Source organism: Vitis vinifera, chromosome 12 (genome assembly GCF_030704535.1).
Source record: "Vitis vinifera cultivar Pinot Noir 40024 chromosome 12, ASM3070453v1".
Taxonomy (NCBI): Eukaryota; Viridiplantae; Streptophyta; class Magnoliopsida; order Vitales; family Vitaceae; genus Vitis; species Vitis vinifera.
The window spans coordinates 15,386,694-15,410,365 of NC_081816.1; the positions used below are offsets into that span (position 1 = coordinate 15,386,694).

General features: G+C 35.3%; 1 protein-coding gene across 1 annotated transcript; it reads right to left on the reverse strand.

The window, feature by feature from the left end:
- Positions 1-14,481: 14,481 nt before the first annotated feature.
- LOC100854860 (protein PELPK1) lies at positions 14,482-15,346 on the reverse strand. The gene has a single exon (XM_003633308.4). It carries the CDS (start codon positions 15,225-15,227, stop codon positions 14,784-14,786), a length of 444 nt encoding a protein of 147 aa, XP_003633356.1. The 5' UTR covers positions 15,228-15,346; the 3' UTR covers positions 14,482-14,783.
- Between the last annotated feature and the right edge of the window lie 8,326 nt (positions 15,347-23,672).

Genomic DNA, 23,672 nt, shown 5'->3' on the forward strand with positions numbered 1-23,672 from the left:
GTCCATGTTTTTTGTTTCAATTTTGTTGATTTAAAAGCTTTATTATTTGTTTTAATTTTAATTCTAGCTTTAATTTATTTTATTTTAATCTAACTTAGAATTTTTGGATAATCAAAATTAGGAGGAACTTCAAAGGAATTGGAGGAAAGCCTTAAAGAACCAATGGGGAGAAAAAGCCTGAAAAACATAGCAATATTCAAACTTGCGAAAATAGGGTTCAACTTGCGAAATCCTCAAAGCTCAATTTCATAAGTCCACTATTCAACTTGCGAAAATTTTTGTAGCCTGCAAAAGCACCTCCAGGCACACATGTGCCATTTCGCAAGTTAAAAATCCATTTTCGTAGCCTGCGAATCAACTTGTGAATCAAGTTGCGAAATAGGGCAACTTGCGAATTCAGGCCAACTTGCAAAAATGACAACCGTCGTTTAAATTCCTATTTAAACCTCTGGTTTGCTCATTTTTTCATTTTGCACAGCCCCTCCAAGTTACGAAAAAACACTATAAGTTGTGAAGCCCCAAAATTTCAAAGCATCCCTTCCATAGGAAGCCTAGAGGTCTTGTATCTGAAGAAGAAGCACTTCACGCACCTCCGCGTACCCTGTGGAACACGAGCCTCTCCATTTCAGCCATGGCCAAGACAAGAGGAGCCCAAGCCGCGTCTCCATCAGCCCGCAATCCAAGGCCAAGAGCTCCACCTGCGTAGGATTCCATGTTTGAGGCTCCATAGGCCTCTGCCATTCCACATTCTAAGGGTGAAGTGCCATCTAGCCATCCTCAGCACAGGTATGAGATGAGAAGACCACCCACTACACCTGGGGTAAGCACTTCGCACCCCAAGAAATCATTTCGTCGCCCTCTTGCAAAAAAAGCAAGAGTTCAGGCTCAAGAGAGTCATCTACACCTCCATAGCCTCAACCGCCTACTACAGAGTCTCAGATTCCTTCTAGGATGACTCCAAAAGTGATTATCAGGCAACCTATGGTTACACAGCCACCTATAAAGGGAAATTTGGATTATCGAGCTATGTCATTCCACTCCGAGCTATGTTTTGATATGAAGACTTTTAGATAACAGTTGGAGCTTAGAGATTCATTCCACCTACTGCAGAGATACCATTTGGAGCACCTGATGACTCCTAGGGACTTCTTCTATCCCACAGTAGCACTAGACTTTTATCAGTCTATGACTACTCATCGCGTCCAGGATTCTACTGTCATCCACTTCACCATTGATGGATGCCATGGTATCCTTAGAGCCAGACACATTGTAGAGGCCCTGCACATTCCATATGAGCCTTTGAGTCCAGCATATTTTAGAGAGTGGTCCCGTTTCTCTCAGAGAGACATGGTCCGTATATTGTCCAAGAGGACCTCTACACGTTCATTTCTTCTTAGGAAGGAGCTTCCACCTAGGATGCTTCTTTTAGATGTGGTGTGTGTTCCAACATATTTCCACTTTAGCATATGGTGTAGAGGAGAGGAGCTATATTGGAAGCGTTATTCCGGATATCAGAGGGTTTTTACTTTGGCCTTCATCATTTGGTTATGACCTCTCTTCTTTACTTTGAAGAGAAGGTCCATAGGAAAAAGCTCTAGAGAGCAGATGCCATTCCATTACTTTTTCCCAGGTTGCTCTATCAGATATTAGAGCATTTAGGCTATTCTTCTGAGCCTCAACTTGAGCGTTGCCACATTTGCCGAGAGTTATTCACTTTCGACAAATGGAATCATCTGACAGCCTATGTTGCACCTCTAAGAGCCCCAGATATGCCAGTACCTCCAGAGTTACCACAGGATGAGATGCCACTACAGGCACAGCAGGCCGAGATACCTATAGAGATCATACCACCTACCTCTGCAGCACCTTCTACAGTGCCCATGCCTGAGGCTACATCTTCTGCTCCTCCTACCACGCCTGAAGCTCCACCAGTTATACTAGCTACATCAACACCTCCTCCATCTGAGTCCTCTATCACCATATCCTGTTCAGAGTTTAGAGGCCTATGTCATACATTGTAGACATTGAGTACCACTCAAAGTATTCTCGCCCAGCGAAAAGTAGTCATACATGCACATCAGGATCAGCTTATTGCCACGTAGACCCAGGATACTGCCATCCTGAGGCAAATACAATAGCATTTGGGTATTTCACCACCACCTGAGCATAATATGCCTGGTCCATCAGAGCCTACAACTCCATTTGAGGAGGCTACTCTAGTTGAGCAAGCTATTCCATCTCAGGAGGCTACTACAGCAGAGCAGACGATGCCTCATGAGAAGACTACTACAGCAAAGGTCGAGACTCCGATCTAGAGCACTCAAACTACCACAGCAGAGCCATTGTCTCTACATGACCCTCCCACCACTACCTGATCATCTATCTACTTTTTGTATTTACTTATTATAGTAGAACTCTTAATCCCATGTTTTTTATGTTTTATATATTGGGATTGGATGTATTAATTGTGCATATTTCATATTGTACTTCCTTAAAGTAATACATATCCTTCATTTTTTAGTGTACTTGACATATTTTTATTTATTTCCTCTACTCATTTTTTTGTTGTTTTTTGAATCATGTGGTTCCTCCTATACAATTCAAACTCTATTCCACTCAGGAGATACCACTTCCTCCCTTTATTTTCAATTGCTCTTCAAACATTGAGGGCAATGTTCAGCATGGTTGGAGGGAGAAGTTGAGGAAGGAAATATTGTTTATAATGATAGGTTATAAATGGTAATTTAGTTACTTTTTGTGTAAATTTAAAAAAAAAAATTGAATACTCTTCATGGTTATCAAGGAAAAAATCTCAAAATGAAATGGGAGAAATTGAATTTACTTAGAGTTTGTATTATGCTTATTAAAGTTGATGAATTGTTGAAATTTCTATTGAATTCAACCTTATTTCGTCCACTTTAAGCTTACCACACATTGTGCACACTAGATTCCGAGTATAAGATGAAAAACTATTTCACCCCTTGACTTAGGAAATTTTAGACTTGGTATCTTTGACCTCGTTTTAATAGTGTTGGGACACCTTAGAAAAGGCCAATGAGCCTTTGAAAAATGTTTTATTTGCCTTGAAACCCGAGCAAGGTCTGAGGGGTATATGGTGAAAGTCTTTAAAACCTGGTGCCCTAAGCCTTCATTGGTTGGGAGTCACCGACCTGAATGCTCGTTATAAGGGTTAATAGGTGGAGTTTAACATACTGTAGGTGCTTGGGTATTGAATTCCAATCTCAAAACTCTGAGGTAAAATCCGAGGAGTTAGTGGTCGAAAGATCCTTGAAGCTTGATGCCCTAAACCTTAATTGGTTAGGAGTCATCGATGGACCCCCGTTACATGGATAATTTAGAAAAGAATACCTTTAAGCTTTGTACTCCTACAAGAAAAAAAAAAGTGTGAAATAAATGAGGTGCATTCTTAGCCTATTGGAGGTTGATCAGTTTTCTAAGATTTGACAAAAAACTAGGTTGGGGAGGAGAGATTAGTTCAGCATATTATATTCGAAAACTAATAAGTAACACTTAGATTTTTATGGAAGAGTAAGGATTGACCATTTGGGAGTGGAAATTCTTTTAAAGCTTAAATTTGCATAATGCCTTCTCTTTATGAATTGTGATTAGGCAAGTTATTTGATAACTCTTGTTGAGGTTTGAGTTTTATGTCTTTAATGTCTCATGAGAGAGTTTGATCATCATGCCACTTGAAATTTTTTGGAGTGATTAGCATGATGTTGTAAATTATAGTACTGTTTATTTTTATTTTTCTCTCCCTCATTGCTAAGGAACTAGCAATATGTCGGTTGGGGGAAGTGATTACTACTTAAAAAGTGTTATTTTATAGCTTGTAATTAACTCTTTTAAACACTTTTCAGTAGTAGTTATTGTCTTTTAACTCAATTGGCATGTTAAGGACCTTTGCAATCGTTTCTAATCAAATTGTGTTAAGTTTTAGTGTTTTTGATAGCTTTTTTATCACCAAAGCAATCCAAGAATGAGGGAGATCTTTGTATATTTCATGGCAAAGCAAGTTGAATCTCAAATTCATGAAGAAACTAAGCTTTGGAGCTTCATAACCCTTTGCCAAAGCCAAACAAGGATGCAAGGAAGAAAAGCACAGAAGAAATCAACCATCCAGCAATTTCGCAAGTTGTGGAATCCAACTTGCAAAATTTTCGCAACTTGCAAAGTAGAAAGGGGAAATGAATAGTTATAGGACAAAGAGTTAATAAGTTGTAGGACAATTTCACAACTTGCGAAATGGATAATTTCAATTTGCGAAATCCACCTGTAATTTGAGATATTTGCGCATCGACTCTGTTTGATATTTATCTTCAGATATTTGTGTGTAAATCCCTATTTTCTTCTTGTAACCCACCAATGACAAGTTTTCTTGGTTGGGAAGTTAGCAGGAGGGGTGAATAACCTCTCTATATAATATTTATCGTAATTTTCTTTTAGAAGATCACTCGGGAGTTTTTCTTAGGGACGACACTTTGTATAGTTTTTCAAGAAAGTAATACACAGAGCTTTGCTCTGCCTTACCTTCTCATTTTTTTTTTCTAGTTATTTTTATTTCTAGCAAATCAAACTCTGAGAATGTTTTCCTAGAGGATGAGTGGCTAGGCTTTTTGTTTCTTGGAGTGAAGAAAACTGGGTAAGGTTCCGGATACAAAAGTGGAAGTTTTGTTGTTTCAGTTTTTAATGAAGAGAAAGTGTGACCCGTTAATGGTTTTTATCTTTTAATTAACTTAAAATTCCTTAAAATCACCTGGGCTAACACTTAGTAAGGCAAGTGATCTCCATCCATTGAGATACACTAGTTTATCTCTTGCAAGCCTTTGGGAGGTGGTTTAAAGGTAAGATTATCTAGAATAGTCAACACTTGGTAAGCTTTTGGACTCCCAGGAAACATCCATTAGTTATCTCTTGCGAGCTTTTAACGGGTAATCCAAGGTTAAGGATCACCCTAAATGGCCAATACTAGGTGAGAGGTATGAACCATTGTAAGATTATTCAGTGACAAGGATTTAGTGTTTGAAACCATAAAGGGAAAGCATCTGTACCACACCGGTTCGAGAAATAACTATATATTAAATCCCCAATGCGAGGAAAAGATTCAAGTGACCGAAATCTCCTTTTTTGTATGACGAACCTGAGCCTGGTGATCTAAAACTCCAAGAAGCACTTTTCTTTGTAAGTAATTTCAGTTACTTTATTTTTGGTTTTACCAAAAACCAACCTTTTCAAACATATTTATGTTTTCTTTTAAAGCTAACCTTAAAAAGAAAAATCACCAATTTAGTTTTTGAACTAATATCAGTTGTAATTTGAAAATCCATCCCTGTGGACGATCTTAGAGCCACTATGCTATGCTAGCTAATGCTACCCTAGTATATGGTGAAATAGGTTTATAAATTTTGTTGATTACTCTTGTCTGCGGACCAAAATCAGAGTACACCAGTTGATTGAACACCAATCAACAGGGCATACACCAGCTGGGCACGAATCAATCATCATCATTAAAGATATGATTCAGATAAATTGGATTGTATAAATCTTCATTGTTTCGCTCTTGCATCAAATTCTTAACTCAAAGTCGCATATTGTAGTGCACATAAACTAACTTATGCAACTTTTTCATTGCCAAATGGTTGTGCAACTTTGTGTGAATCAATGACCATGTGGCTTGATGCGACTCATGGTAGCTTAGCTTTAAAGGCGTATCAACAAAATTTATACCTTAGGTACTATTACTAAAGTAGCCAAGCTAATAGCATAGTGGTTCTAGGATCGTTCACTAGGAAGGGTTTTCGCAAACACAAGTGATATTCAAATTAGGAAAATAGGTGATTTTCTTATGGATGTTAGCTTTAAAAGAAGATGTAAATGTTTTAGAAAGATTTAACTAATCTAAGCTAACATTAAAGACTAAAATGAAAGGGTGTAAAAACAAGTTTCTCAAAGATAGGATAGCTATGCTCTAGCTCTTATGCAAATTGGAAATCTCAGGATAGGCTCCTCGCGTTGGGGTTGCAACTATGGTGATGCTTGCTTCCCGAACCGGTATGGATTTAGCAAATCAAGTTTTAATCCTTTAAAATGGCAAAACAGATGGTAGTGAATTTCATCAATGGTTATTCACCTTAGACTTCCTTTGAATGGCTCGTAAGAGATAACTAATGGTCTAAAGCCAAAAGCTTACCAAATATTGGCAACTCAAAGTCATTCCAGGTGATAAACTCACCTTTCAATGGCCATTGAAATTGGTTCTAACGGATTAATGCAAAACTTGGAATTGAAAACCTCACCTTCCAATAGCTCGTAGGAGATAACTAATGGATAGAAATCCAAAAGCTTATCAAGTATTGGCCGTTGGAAGTTGTCCAAAGGAAATAAAAACCAAACTTTGCCTTAATGAACCTTTAATGAAAAACAACTACCTTACCTTCAGGTGTGAGAAATTTCCATGGGATTGCATCCAAGCCATCACATAACATCCATACTTTGAGGAACTAAAAGTTTTAGCCAATCATCCTCTGAGGAAAAGCCCTCAGAGGCTGTTTGGCTTCCAAGAAAATAAAATAGTAAAGAGAAAAGAGAGACGAGAGAGCTCTGTATATCCTAAGTGTAAAATGCAACACGCATGTTCTCTCTTCCAAGAGGTGATTTCCACCCCTTATATAGTCTTTACAAAAGCAAAAGCTTGTGATTGGTTAGTTACAAGGATAAGAAAGGAAATTACATCAAACAATACATAAAAAAATATCTAAAGTGGAGTCGGCAAAAACAGAGGAAAATTCGCACCACGCATGGGCTGTGCGAATTTTGAAGGTGTTGTGCGAATTTCGCACAACACCTTGTGTCGTGCGAAAATTTCGCACAAGCCTGGAGCAGTTGGCTTCCGAAGGCCATATCTTCCTCATTTCAGCTCCAAATCATACACGGTTTGAATCGTTGGATTCTTGACTTCCAGGGATTTGAAATGGTATGTAGCATGTAAAAAATGGACTTCGGAAAGTGCGAAAGAAGACTGCAGCTGCTGTCCTCTGTTTTCCTCTTCTCCATTGTTCTTTCCTTGCATACTTTGAACGACTTTGGCAAAGGGCTATGGAGCTCCAAAGCTTGGTTCTTCATGAATTTGAGCTTCCAAAAGCTTTGCCATAACTTGTCCAAGTAGCTCCTCCATCATTTGGCATGCTTGAATTGATTCATAAGCTGATAAAAACATGTAAACTTGCCACAAAATGGTTAAAACCAATTACTAAGGACCTTAATGAATTAATTGGGTTAAATGAATATGATTACTACTCAAAGGTGCTTAAAACCATTATAATTAGGTCTACAAAATAGTACTTTTTGGTAGTAATCATGGCTCCAATTTCTTTCACAACCTAGTGAAGAACAAGTTTGGCTTTAATTTTAACAACAATCTTTTGTAGATGTGGACCTTCTTCGTCATAGTTGTTCCATCATTCATCTATAATAAAGAAAATGCATACTTATTAATCACTATGATATATTTAACAAAAAATGATGATAATTTCTTATTTTTAATATATGTAAATGTATTGATTACCTAGAAGATATTGATTTATTGTTTTCTTTGTAAGTGCACTTCCAAATTCTCCTCGGTCGTCAACAAATAATTTCACCTACATCATTCACATTTTTCTTTGTTAATGCACATTACATATACAAAATGTATTATATAAAGGTCACAAACTATTATTATACCTCGTTAATAGTTTTTTTTGTCTATCCAAATATGGCTTTAATATCTTGATAACCTCCTTTAATCCAACTTTAATTTTTGGATGGTTGGAGAAATGTTTTGAATATTAGAACATTGGATTTAAAAATTATGTTGCTATAAGTTAAATAATAATCAATTTATAATAATTTGTACTTGAAAAAAATAATAAAAAAATATATAAAGAATCTTTTTATTACCTGCAGCATGCAAATGTCTGTGCAATTGACCTTCCCACCTTCTATCAATGACTTCCTAATACTTTTCTCATTGCTTAACCGATTCCTTGATAGCCAATTTAGCTCTATCCATTGCTTCATAAATGATTGATAGTGTGGGCTTTTTATCTTGATCAACCAATTTCAATACTTTGATGAGAGGTTCCATGATAGTTTGAACTTCCCCTGTTTTCTTCCAAAATAGATAAGTTAAGACAAGGTTGGTTACCTTATCTCTTAGACTTTTTCTACTCCTATCTTTATTGAATTCACACTACTCATTTGTTGTGCACATTCTCTTTAAATCAGCCTCATAACGTATAAAACTCTCAAGTGAAATGAATTCAGTGGCAAAACGGGTTATTCCTGGCTTTAACATCTATCCTTGGTGAACATTTTCATCAAATTCACTACTTTCAAGCTATTACAAATAAATCCTGTGATCATCTTAGCTTAATCTAATGTCTCCTTAATCTGCTTCATGCTTGCAATATCTTTAAGCATTAAATCAATACAGTGGGTTGCACAAGGAGGCCAAAACAAATGCTTCCACTTCTCCATCAACAACATATTGGCTGCTTTAAAACTTGCCTCATTATCAGTGACTACTTGAACAACATTTTCCCCCCCAACCTCCTCTACAACTTTATCCATAAGGGAAAAGATGTAGTTTGCTGTCTTAGGTATGTTGGTAGTGTTAACTGAAGAATGGTGTATCATACTTCTATCACAATAAATCATGAAATTGAAGATAGGCTTTCTAGTCCTAGAACTCCAACCATCACACATGATTGTGCACCCACATATAGACCATTTAACCTTCAATGTTGTTATATATACCTCAAGCTCTTGCACCTCCTCTTCCAAATATGTATTTCCAATTTGGTATCCGATGGGACCCTTGATGCTTGGACCTGCTTCTACTATGGTATCAATCATTGATTGATAGTAAGGCCCACTGTCAATTGCATTAAAGGGTATTACATTAAAGAGAATGAATTTAGAAATAGCTTTACCCACTTTCTTCACATCTTTAGTAAAAAAAAACAAACTTTTTATTGATTTTTGCTTTGATGGGAACATGTAGGGATCAATTCCTTTTGGAAGTATGCTAGCTCCTTCTCTTACACTGAAGCTACGTGTCAATTCGCGTTTAATCCTAGCATTAGAAAGTTGTGAGGAACAACCATCCTTCTGATGCTCTTGTCTACCTTTTTAAAAAATTGGACGACTTTCTTTCATTGCTTGTTTCATTTGTCTTCTTTCAAAATCAACCATAGCAACTTCCTCAATTTCATCATCAGAATCACCCTTATCAATTTCATAGAAATTTTCTTTATTTAAGGAACTCAAAAGTTGTTCATTTTTTTTTCTTTAACTGTGCCTTTTCTTTTGAAGTATCAGACATATGTTGTCTAACACTATGTGACATTTCTACCGATACACGTGGACATCTTTCCACTTATCAAGAGATTAGAGTCAGATTTGGATAGACAAGCAAAAACTATTACTGAGGTATAATAATAATTTGTGACCTTTATATAATACATTTTGTATATGTAATGTGCCTTAACAAAAAACAAAAAAAAAAAATGTTAATGATGTAGGTGAAATTATTTGTTGAGGACCAAGGAAAATTTGGAAGTGCACTTATAAAGAAAGCAATAAATCAATCTCTTCTAGGTACTCAATACATTTATGTTTATTACAAATAAGAAATTATCATCATTTTTTGTTAAATATATTATAGTGATTAATAAGTATGCATTTTCTTTATTATAGCTGAATGGTGGAACAACTATTACGACGAAGGCCCACATCTACAAAAGATTGTTGTCAAAATTTTAAGCCAAACTTGTTCTTCATCAGGTTGTGAAAGAAATTGGAGCACATAGTCATTGATTCACACAAAGTTGTGCAACCATTTGGCAATGAAAAAGCTGCATAAGTTAGTTTATGTGCACTACAATATGCGACTCCGAGTTAAGAATTTGATGCAAGAGCGAAACAATGAAGATTTATACAATCCAACTTATCTGAATCATATCTTTAATGATGATGATATATTAGATGAGTGGATACGATAAAGAAATGAGCCTATTTTATCATCTGATAATTTGGATTAGTTGGATAAAGGTCTTCCTCCTTATGAAGAAGGTACAAATCGTAGAGTTAGTAGGCATACAAGCAATGCTACACAAGAAAGAGATATTGATTCCCATCATAAAGGTAAGGTTCCTAGAACAATTTCTTCAAGTTCTAGTAGTGATGATGGTAACAATGGGGGCAGTAGGCGGGGTGGTGACACTAGTAGGTGCAGTAAAGGACTTAGTGGCATTGGTGAGGGTACTGGAGGAGATGGTAGTGATGGTGGAAGTTATGTTAGTCAAGTAGATCCTAGCATGTCATGGGCACAAGGAGATGAAAATTATTATGCCACACAAGATACAGATCATGGATATTGACTAAGGATATGGGAATAACGAAAGCATTTGGAAAGACTAACTACATTTCCCAGCGATGATGATTACTCTAGTGGGCATGATTATCATAGATCAAATTATCACTGTATTGATAAGCACTTACAGAATTTGGGTATATGATTACTACCCAAAAAGTGCTATTTTACACCTTTAAGTCATTATGTTTTAAGCACTTTTGTGTAATAATTCTTCATCTTTATTCCAATTGGCATGTTAAGGACCTAGCAATGACTCCTAATCATATTTGTGGCTAGTTTTAGTGTTTTTGACATCTTTTTAGATCATTAAGACAAGCCATCCAAAGGAGAAAAGCAAAGAAAACCAAAGAGAAGCAAAGAGAAGCAAGGAGGAAAACAGAGGACAGCAGCTGCAGTCTTCTTTGGCACTTTTGGAGCACTTCCCGAAGTCCATTTTTTACATGCTATATACCATTTCAAAGCTCAGGAAGTCAAAAATCCAACGCTTCAAACCGTGTACGATTTGGAGCTGAAACGAGGAAGATATGGCCTTCGGAAGACAACTGATCCAGGTGTGTGAATAGTGTGCGAATGGTGTGCGAGATTCGCACGCCCCCTTAGCTGTGCAAATGGTGTGCGAATGGTGTGCGAAACTCGCACACTCCCCTCAGGTGTGCGAAAATTCGCACACCCCATGCGTGGTGCGAATTTTCCTCTGTTTTTGCCGACTCCACTTTAGATATTTTCTTTTGTATTTTTTGATGTAATTTCCTTTCTTCTCCTTGTAACAAGCCAATCACAAGCTTTGCTTTTGTAAAAACTATATAAAGGGTGGAAATCACCTCTTGGAGGTATCACGCGTGTTATGTTTTACACTTAGAAAAATATACAGAGCTCTCTCGTTTTCCCTTTTCTCTTTACTATTTTCTTTTTCTTGGAAACCAAACAACCTCTGAGGATGTTTTCTCAGAGGATGAGAGGCTAAAATTTTAGTTTCTTGGAGTGATGGAAGCTAGGTGAAAAGTCCAGATGCAAGGTGGAAAACGCTCGTGCCTTAAATACAGGTAGTTGAAGTTCATAAATGGCTTTTAAATCCAAAGTTTTGCTTTAAATCCCTTAGAATCACTTTGAATGACCAATACATGGTAAGCTTCAGGTCTCTGTGGATGCTTATTGCTAGATCCATATCAGTCCATTAGTTATCATGTACGAGCCATTGGAAAGTGGTTCAAGGTGAAGACCCATAGTGTTTAAAGCCATTAATGGACCTTTACTACCATTTCTATTGATTTTTATGGATTAAATCTTCATTGTTAAACCTATACCGGTTCGGGAAATAACTATAGGTTAAATCCCCAATGCGAGGAGAAAAATCCGAAATTTTCCACTTTGCATTCTAAACTTGATCCTAGCAATCCTAAGCTCCGAGAGACTTTCTTTCTTCCATTTTTAATTAGTTTATGTTAATTTAGTTTCAAACACTTTCAAAACAAATTTTATTTTCTTTTAAACTCTAAGTTTTTTATAAAGGAAATCATTAAATTCAATTCCTAATCATGAGTATATCACTGGTAGAATGAAAACCCATCCCAGAGTTCGACCCTAGAGCCACTATACTATAGTAGCTTTGCTACACTAGTATGAGGTCATAGGTTTTATAAATGTTTTTTATTAAATGACCCGACTGGATTTACATCTGCGAATCAGTATAGGATCAAGGTAGTATTTCAAAGAAGTAGATGATAGATCATATCACAACTTTAAAGACCATGATAGCTCTTCTAGTACTTTTAGTAGAAATGAGTTTGATCGATTTCCAATGATGCATTCAGAGGGATATTCAAATACTGGAACATGAGCTTATGATTCTTATGGATATGATTAATCTTCTAGTAGTAGTAGCATTGCCTATCAAGGTTTTGGATACTATTAATATGGTGTTGATCCCGAACAACCTTCGAAACCATATTTTCTTGATTATGGATCATCAAGCCAATCGGCTTAGCTAAGATATTCGAGTTATGAACAACTCTTTCAACCATATCCTCACTATTGGAATTACCATCCCAATTTGTATACTCGTCGTAAGACTGATGATGATGATTTTGAACCCCCTCATCATTCAACATGAAATTGATTATTGCATTGTATGTTTGTTAGTAAAAATGTTATTATGTTTGAAATAAAATAATTTTCTTTTATTAGCATTATCTTAAATAACTTTGAGTGGATACTTTTGTAACTATTGAAATAATGTTAACTGTGTGACAATTTTATTGTATTAATTTTTTTGAGGTTATTTAATTGTATATATTTTTCTGATGATTTATATAATATTTTTATAATTTTTTTTAATTTTCTAATTAGCTTATTTTACATATCGTCTGATACCAAGCCAATACACCGAGACCGATACATCTCGGGACCCTCCAAGTCAGTGACCGATACCGTGACTTTGAACCATGTTCTGGAATCATGTAGCTAGGTGTTTCTGCAATTGCTTTGGTGGAGTGGTGAGTTTGATCACTAGGATTGATGGCTGATTTTGGAGGAGAGAGAGAGAAAAAAAAAGCCATTAGAGAACCCATTTTTGGATGTTTATCTATGTCTTATGTGATTTTCTTGCTTATTTAATCTTCTGAAGATGAAAATTTCACAAGTTATTTATTCTCTTGCTTGTTTTATTTGGCCTTCTTTCTCGATGTCTAGCAAATGTGCTTCCATTGTCTGTGCTGGGGGATACTGGATGGAGGTTGTGGAATTTGGTGTCTCCAATGAGTAAGGACTAAAGATTTATATATGGAGGTTCAGCAACACGCCCTTAAAGGGAATGAGCAAATTTTCTAAATCAAGGTATGGGGATGAATTTCTGTTGTGATATGTGTTCTGTTTTTCATAGTAACATAACTAACAGATTACCTGGATTCTGCTTAAGGACCAAAAATGCCCTGAATTTTCTGACCTGATATAACCAAAGTGGCTAGTCAAGTCTGTTTGTAAGAAGAGAAAAAGGAGCCTAGGATTTAGAATAGATGTTAGAGAGGTGATCTGTGGTCATCTGGCATGCCTAGGACCAAAACATTACCAATTTATGAATCCTGCCCCATCAGACCAAATGAAAATTGCAAGCATCAGGAAGATCATGCTGTAACACAGAGAAGGGTAATAAAAGGGTACTCTAAAACTTCGAAAAGAAACCAGACGATCATGAACCCGATTAGGATTTCAACTGATAAGTTCTTGTTCCTCCATAACAATGTCAGCAACTGCACATCACCCAAAATATCTCGTTAACAAAAAAATTTTCCAGCGGATAGTTCCAAATTCCAATGCACATTCTTCTCCAGGATGCATAATTTTAGGCTTTTGTGTGTTTCTTGAAAGAGAAATGAAAGTTAATTCTCTAAGGCTTTGTTTGGTTTCAGGAAAGTATTAAGGAAATGAAAAAAATGTTAAAGAAAATTGTTTTCTCATGTTTGGTTTTACCATAAAATTTTTTTAAAGAATTAAATATAATTAAAATTAGTTAGAAATTTGTATACTTTAAAATTATTTAATTTTTATATAATAGATGAAACTAAGTGAAATGAGTTGAAAGAAATATATATAAATAATTTATTGATTTTAAATCTATTTTTTATTTTCTTTTTTATTTTCTTCCATTTTTCTTCTTTATTTTTTTTCCCTCACATTTTCCCTTGAATTTTTCGGAACCAAACATAGCGTAAAAGTTTAGCACCACCAAACCTTTTACCAAGTTCTGAGGTAGATAATTAAGCAGTGGCTGCACCCCATTAATAAGCTGCTGGTTTTGAAATGAAATAATTGTGATAATTCTTATTAATTATTATTATACTATTATTTTCACAAGATAGTCATCAGGGCTTTATTATCATTGAATGGTTTATGCCACCCTTTCATGGCAACAATTGGGTGATGGGATACCCAAACACACTGTGGGCTGTTGCAAACTGCTCCATTAACTCAATATTGTTCTGGATATTATGAACATCTAATCAGCGGCTAGATTGTTGTTTGTACTTTTACTTCCACTTCAAAAGGTATTTGCGAGAAAACAGGAACCATAAATAATTAATAACCATGAGAGTATACAAGTAACTTCAAACAGAACCCATTTTCACACATCAGACACCCCCTCAAAAATCAACCACAATCACAAATCAGTACATGCCAACAGAAAACTATAAACGAAAACAGACTCCACACAACTATCAGCACCAATCCACACACATATGAACCAGAGTGCAACCCTGGATTTTAAGGATTCCTTCCCATATCAATCTCTACTGCATCCGAAAATCTAATAAGACTGCGATGATGATATGAAACTCAGCACGGGAAAAGCTCAAGGGCTAGTGGTTGAGTGGGGTGGGGAAAGAGAAGGGAAGGGTATGTCCTTTGGAAGGGTTGGGATGGTAGGTAGTGTGAGCTTAGGCAGGTCAGGTAGATGGGGCAGACTAGGCAATTCTGGCAGTTCAGGCTTCTCCAAAGCTGGGACATGTGGAACGGTTGGCAATTCAGGCTTGGGCAAAGTCGGCAGCTGGGGCTCTTGTAGAGTTGGGACATGAGGCAGAGATGGAATCTCAACCTTGGGAAGAGGTGGCAGTTCAAATTTAGGCAAAGTAGGGAGTGTAGGAAGAGGTGGCAATTCCACCTTATGAAGCTCAGGAACCGTAGACAATGTGGTTTCGAGAAGGTGACGAGATGCGAGAACTTCTTTGCCACTCATTAGGGACAGAGTGATGAGCAGCAGAGGCAACAGAATGGATGGTTCATGGTGATGAGCCATTTCTGAAATGCTAAAAGACTGAGAGTTCTGAATGAGGGTAGAAGTTTCTTCTGAGAATGGTTTGCATACAAGGGTTGGCTTTGGGGTTTTATAGATGAGGGATAATGCTTATGTGATGCAGCGTGTGGGAGATTATGGGAACCTAAGCTGAGTTGTTGGGATTGGGAAGAGCTTTGTGTTGTTAGTTCAACTTCTCATCCATCACTTCCAAATAATCAAATAGATTTGGTGGATGGGTTTTCCGTACCCATATGTAGCTGGGATCTTGATTAAAGTCTATGGAAGTTTATCTGCCTGGTGTTATCTTCATCAATATACTACTAAGCACCATGTAGCATAGCTGGGATCTTAATTTAACCATTAAAACTTTTTTTCTTGACGTGACGTTACTATTAAATTATGTTTAAACGTTAAATAACTTCTCCTATTGAGATTTTTTATATCATAAAGTAGTCAAAGAAAAGACCCAAATAATTTAATATATGTATAATATTTTATAAAACTAATGTCTCTTATGTAACCTAACATATATAAGTTTATTAGATGAGTTTTTTTATTAATAGAATCTCGATAAGTGAATGTTCAATAAATTAATAAGTTTAGTTAAATAATAAAATCTTTTAGTTCCAATCCGAATCGGTGTGTTAACTCAATAACTTCCTTAAATGTATAAGATAATAATATTTTTAAAAATTATGTTTTTATGTATTAACTTTTTATTACGTTCGTTATTTTTAGATTTATATGTTGTACATGTATAAGTAATATATATTAGAAACATAATATTCTTTATAAATTAATAAATATTCATTTATTGATGATTAATAAATTATTTATTTATCAATAAATCAATAACCCATTAAGATAATAATTTCTCTTAATTTTCCAAGTATTATTTTATAGGGGTTTTACTGAATTTCTTTAATAATATATATATATATATATATCGCGTTGCAGCTCTTTAAAGTTTCAAGTCTATGTTGCTTCCAAAAAAAAAAGGTTTAAGAATTTAAATAAAAAATAAATGAAAGTACAGAATTGAGTTTTATTACATTACAGTCATTAATTACATGGCCATTGTTATCACTGAGTGATTACCCTTTGTGTTTCAATGTGTAGTGTAATTTGAACAGTCTTATCAAAGTTTCAAGCGATTCATATTCTATCATTTGTACATCTTGTCAGCGTACTTTTCTACATTTCTCCATTTTAGTTTTATGCTCTCCTTGAATCTTGGAGTGCCAAAAAAACCCGGATAGAGAAGAAGATAAAAAGTTTTCAGAAGAAAAATGAATATTAAATATAATATATATACCTCGGTAATTTTTGGCACACTCGCTAATTTTGTTCACCATTCAAGATCCTAACATAACATATATATCATACCTGAGTAATTTTTGCTACACCAGCTCCCAGAGTGTTTTTCCTTATCTATGGTGTACATCATTTACTAGGCTTAACTTTTTCCCCTACCCAACTGCCACATTGGAATGAATGTTCAACACTGACTACAAGTGTGAGCTTGGTCTGACATGCCAATGAACTGTATGCTAGATTAACATCACAATTTCAACATTGTTGTATCATTTTCAAGGATTCTCTACACCTATCAAATAAAAGATACTCACTTCCCTTAACTGTCGGGGATTGTTGCCCAGATAACACAAGGCTGATAGATGGTAGGCCAACAACAGTCTATCTCCCAAAAAAAAAAAAAAAAAAAAAGAATTTAAACAAATAAACAAAGAAAGAAAAAAAAAAAGAATACGCACAAGGAACCTAACTTGAAGAAGCTAAAATTCTTTATAGATAATAAAAAAATTTATTCCACCATTTATGGGTACAAAGAAGGTTTCTCAATATAGAAAAAGGGTTTTTGGATTCAAAGAGAGTTTTTCAAAGAGGGAAGGACTCCCTGTCTCTTTGTTGCTTGTGATTTCCTTTGCAGGTCTTCTTCTCATGTAGGTGCAGGTTATTCTTGTAAAGGGGCATACTTTTTGCAAGCTTTTTTGTAGGCTTTTTCAGCTTATCATGCAAGGTGCCAAGTTTAGTCGACTTCCTTTCTTTAATGTCAAGTCTTCTATTTGGGTAGACCTCGATGAGTACTCACATGAAGGTCCTTGCCTAGAGGTGGGATGTTTTTTGGTAGCTTTATTGTGATTTTCTAGTAAGCTGATTTTTTGTATCTTCATCGCCTCTCCTCGCCCATATCTCCCCCCAACTCCCCTCTTCCCCGCCCCCCCAGCCTCCCCTTCTTCTAAACCAAAGGGTTGAAGATAGAAGGTTGTTTCTTCAAGAAAATGATGTCAAGAAATAATGGTTATACAGACAGTTGTTTTTTATCTTAGTTTCTTTGAAAGAGTAGGCTTGAAAAACTAAGTTGTTTGTCTTTGACAAACTATCTCTAGTCAAGAAGGTGTTTTTTTTTTGTCAGAGGTGTTGAGCTTGCTAAAGTATAGTTTGAGGAGTCATACTGAAACAAGAAGCATGATCGAAAGTTGCATGGAAAGCTTTGTTTTTTGTTCTTGTTTTCATGCCACATGTCCTATTGGATAGTTCCAAGTGGATGTGGTTCAAGTTGAGGATGACGACTTGTTTAGATCTGATATTTGAAGTGGTTCCTTGTCACTAGCTTTCTTCAACTTTCTGGTTTGTGCTTGGTTGTCTTCTACTTCACTTAGGTGATAAACATTGATTGGTGATGACACAATTCTTTTGAGATCTACACATAATGAAGTAGGGACTTAGAAGGATCACAAGATTCAATGTGAGATTGTCTGTGGACAAGCCTAGGTCTCGATTTTCCTTAGGAATGGTGATGAGGAAAATCCTTTATGTTTAATTCCCCACTTTTGCCGAGGGTCTAATGTTTGTTGGTGAGGTTTGCGTTTGGAGTTGGGGATTCTAATAATCACTTACCATATTTGATGATCAGGTCAGGGCAAGCACCATGATTAGGAGTCTCTCAAGCTAGTAGTCAAACGAATCAAACTATGATATAAATCTTCCTACCTCACCTGCAAGTGTGAGGTTGATGTGCCTTTATGTTAGGAGTTTCAATATAAACAACGCTAAGCTTTGTGGTGGTGAGGGCAAAAAGCATAACCCTTTTGCATTTTCCATGACTCCTCTGCTAAAGTCTCCTTGATGGAGGTGGCATCTATCATGCGTTTAGTTCGTTGCGATAGGATTTTGCTTGTAACCCCGTTTTGGACAACACTTGGCAATTTTGAATTTGCATGGTTTTTTTATTTTGTTAGTATTCCATGTAGTAATTATGCATGTTTAACGAGATTGGGAAAGTGATTGCAAGTTGATGCATTATTCCAGGCTATTTTGCTGCATTATAGTAGGTTGTTATGTTGCATTATTGCAAACTTTTATGTTGCATTGTTATAGGCTTTTATGTTGCATTGTTGCAGGCTTCTATGTTGCACCGTTGCAAGCTTTGGACCTTATCTCTTGGTTAAGGGGAGAGGTTGAGCTATGACCTAGACTTCTTGCCGAGGTGACTAGTCCTTTGTGTCGGACCATGTGCTTGTTTTGGTTGTCCTACAAGACGATCATAACTCTAAGTTTGTAGACTAGGGAAGCTCTATTTGTTGAGGTTAACTTCCTATGAGAACTATCTTCTAGTGTTGGAGCTTAAGCATGGTCTATGTAAGACTTTTCTTGGAGGTTTGCACGCCCAGTTTTTTCCAATCTCATAATTGATTAATGTCAAGATTCTATTGTTGATATAAGAAATACTTAAAATAGGTAGTATGAAATATTGTAGTTTAAGCATGGTCCTTTTTTAGGTGAGCATAATTCCAAGGTTGGTGCATTTTGTTATCATCAAGTTGACACTACTAACACACATCTTATGAGGTCATTTTGAATACATACTTTAGTATATGTAAGACTTTTGACTTGTTGGTTGTAGGTACATGCTTATCATTGTTGATAAATTAGCATGACGGTCAATGCTCCTTTGCTTTTAGTTAAGTAAGCCCGCAAGATAATTGAGGGTTCTTTAACTTGTTCTAGTTCTGGGTTTTTTAGGGCAAGTGGAAATTACCATACCCACAAAATGTGCCAAAGGTTGTTGAAGAATGGCGGTGTAAGGCCAATGAGACTTTTCACCAAAAGTGAAGCTATAGTTTGGACTAGTCTAGCTTTTGCTTCAAGTCGAGCTAGTATAGGGCATAAAAAGATCCTCCATAAGAGCCTATAATTCAAGTCAGAGTCATGACCTCTTCATTTGTTGAAAATAGTCATCAAAGAGTATGTTGGGTGAACTTCTTGTACTAATAAGTATTTGTCAGGCCTTGTATAACCCAAATCGCTCCTTCTTTAGTCACATTGTGATCAACTTGATTTGATCGATGCTTGAGTGTTTCCTAGTCCTGGTCTTATGGGCAGGTTATCCTTTACTAATAACCTAAATAATGGACTTCTTGGAGGTGGGGCTTTTCTAAAGGCCTCTATCATTGTTCTTTAAATGTTGTTTCCTACTTGCATTATTTCTAATATGAACTAATAAACAATTTTTCTTAAGGACTTCTTGGGTTCTTACCTTACATCGACAAGATAGTTTGTACTTTGCCTTATTTGAGTGTTGTAGGCATATTTTTTTAGGAATAGTTCACAAAGCTGATAGAGCTATGTATTGATTGTCCGAGCAATTAGTGGAACCATATAAAAGTAAGTCATCATAAGTTGATAAGAGAAACTCAAGATAATCTTTCACGGTTATCTATTAGTATCATGAGTTTCTGACAATGATGAAGATGTTCGATTAGGTTTCCCATGCAGGTTGAACCTTAAGGCAACATAGGTAACTCTTTTTTATGCAAACAAGGAGTGGTAGATGATGCACACGCTCTGTTCCACTACTTTGATGCCTCTTGGATTGAGTTGATTTGAAATTTTAATCGATGGACCTCTGTAGATTATTCTTCATACTTGCATCCCAACTTTGTTTGATAGTAAGCTAAGTTAAATGAAGGATTTTTCAGTTTAAGGCCAACTAATAATTGGATTGTGATGTCATGTAATGCTATTATCTGATAGCCTTTCATGTTGCATTTGGTCTTATAGGTTTGTATACCTTAAAATAAGCTTTCTATGGAGTTGACATGTATTGCTACTTCAACTCTATACAAGTAATGTGCCCTTTTTATGGGTCACCAACCGTTAATTGGAAGTAATGTAGACAGGTAGCACACAAATCCCAAATTGTTTGTTGTAAAATTCTAACATCGTACTTCACCACTGGAGATCTAACCCCAAGTGAGACTCCTAGGTGTATTTATACTATGGTCAATCTCTTTGCTAGACTCCCCAACTTGTTGCTCTTGACTAAGAGGTTGTCCCTATATGCTAGCTTGAGATTCTCAATCTATTGTTTGAATGATCTTATCATGAGGTGGACTTATTCCACAACCTATCTTGCCCAAAAATAGTTCCTATGTCACAAACAACAAGTAAGTCCAATTGTTTAGTTTGCATGTAATCAATGAAATTTGTAATGCTTCCAAAGTAGATAGTAGAAAAAGATTCATTTGGATGGTTTTATGGTTCTTGACATTAATAACTATGTGTTGTTTAAGTTATTATTTGTTGATGGATGACTATTTCTAGAAATACGTACATGTGATAATGTAATCATATGACATGCAAGACTTTGGCATATTGGACAAGAAAGAATAAATAGACTAGTTAAAGAAAATCTTCTAGGTCAATTGACTAAAATTGATATGCTAACTTGAAAATATTGTTTAGTTGATAAAAAAAAAAACCATTCAAAAAAAAAAAGAATCAAAGTTGAAACACCATTGCAATTAATCCATTATGACATCTATGGTCCCATAAGTGTTAGAGCAAGGCATGACTCTTTGTACTTCATCACATTTATAGATAACTTTACTCGTTACGATCATGTTTAACTAATTTCTCATAAGTCAAAAGTATCAGATTGTTTCAAGTGCTACATTAATATATTTGAGAATCAGTTGAATAAAAAGATTAAAGCATTAAGAATAGACCAAGGTAGAAAATATCTATCGGGGTAATTTAAAGATTTATATGATGAAAATGGTATTAGTAGACAATTGACTATTCTAAGGACTCTACAACAAAACAATGTTGCTGAGAGGAGAAATAAAACATTGTTAGACATGGTTAAGTTAATGATAGCTCAAGTAATTCATGTTAGGGATATACGTTGTTAATTGTTAATCATGTACTTAACCAAGTACCCTCAAGGTATGTTTCATCTACTCCATATGAGTTACGAAATAAACAAAAATCTAATCTTAGGAATTTACAACCTTAGGGCTCAACAGCTTATGTTCACAATCCTTCTTATAATTATGGAAAATTAGGTTTAGATGAAGGAAATGCATCTTTATAAGATACAGTGAACACTCCAAAGGTTTTGTGTTTAGAAATGAGCATGAAAATGGAAGGGTAACTAAATTAGAATCATGACATGTCATGTTCTTAGAGGATGATATCTCATGTATAGGTGAGATTGATAGGCATTTACATCTTTATGAAATGATGGATCTCGATATATGATCCACACTCGAACAACGTATAGTTGATGCTTGAATCGAGTGGGAGTAAACTAGTCCTTATAGCTAGTAGAGTAATAGAGTAGATGTTGAGAAAAAGTTCTCGACAAATTATTCCTTAATGATGATTTGAAATTAAAGGGGAAGTTGATATTGTAACTCAATATAATGATGTTGAACCTAAGTTGGTTCATAAGGCTCTTACTTGTCCAACTAAGGATGAATGGAAAAAAATAATGGAAGGGGAATTTCAGTTAATGCAAAAAAATTCATGCTTTTAGATTGAAAAGTTATTGAGGAAAATGGGTTCTTAAAATAAAACAAAAAGTAGATGAATCCATTAAAAATTATAAAGCTTCACTAGTGGCTAAAGGTTATACCCTTCAAAGGGGTATAAACTATGAGGAACCCTTCATTCCAATAATTAGGTTTACCTTGATTCGCCTCATTTTAGCTATAGTAGCTCATATGGATTTAAAGCTACACCAAATGGATGATAAGACAACTTTCCTTAATGGAGAGTTGAATGAAGAGATCTATGTGGAATAACTAATAGGTTTCATTATCTAAGGCCAAGAACACAAAGCGTGCATGTTAAATTAATTGATTTATGGCCTTAAACAATCATCCTGGTAGTTGTACTTATAAGATTTCATTGTGGAATAACTTCATATGATCTCACAATGATTGATGAGGACCATTGTGTTTACATTAAGAAGCATAAAGATAAATATGTGTTATAATATTTATACATGGATGGTATCTTACATTCTTGGAGAGATCATTCTCACAAACTAGTGGCCCTTTCACAAGAACACTATGTTAAGAAAATTCTTAAATGATTTGATATGCAAGGTTGCAATCTCATTGACACTTCATTTTCAAGAAGTGAAAAGGTAACTAAAGAAATGAGTCCAAAGACACCAAAAGAAAACAAGAAAATAACTAATGTTCCTTACTCTACTGCTTTTGGGAATCTAATGTATTCTACGATGTGTACAAGACTAAACATATGCTATGTTGTTGGGATGGTGAGTCGTTTTCAAGAAAATCCTAGAATGATGCATTGGAAAGTAATAAAGAGAATTCTTAGGTATTTAGCTAAAAGACACTATAGACTATTCCCTTTATTATTAAGGCAAAGAATTGTGCTTAGTGGATTATTCAAATGTCAATTGAGAAGGTGATCTAGATGAGTGTAAGTCAACATTCGGATATGCATTCTTACTCAATAATAGTGTCATCTCATGGAAAAGTAAGAAAAAAGGTTTTATAGCTTTGCCAACCATGGAAGCCAAACTTATTGCATGTTCAGTTGCAATACAAGAAGTTGTGAGGTTGAGAAGTTTTTTGCAAAGCCTAAGAATAATCATAGATGTTTTTGAGCCATTAATAGTTTATAATGTTAATTAAGTTGCGATTTCTTATGTAAAGAATTCAAAATGTCATGGAAAAACTAAGCATATAGATACTAAGAATAATTTTATAGGAGATATTATTGCACAAAATAAGGTGATCCTAAAATATTTACCTACATGCAAAATGGTTGATAATCCATTCACAAAATTCATTTCAAGAGACATGTTTTCTATGCATGTAAAGTCATTAAGAATGCGTAGGTTGTAATTTATGTTGATCATATGTTATGAATCATTATTGATTGGATATGAGATATTATGTACATGATAAAATGAGATGATTATTTGTTATTCATATCATTGAATATGTAATCGGTACTAACATATATACTCTTAAATATATTTAATAGATAGAGGTTGACTCTCTCACATGAGCAACCAACTCAATCAATGTGTTTATGAGTTGGGGTGAGACATAGTGTACTAATGATGATAAATGAATGAAAAGTATACAAAGATGATGAGTG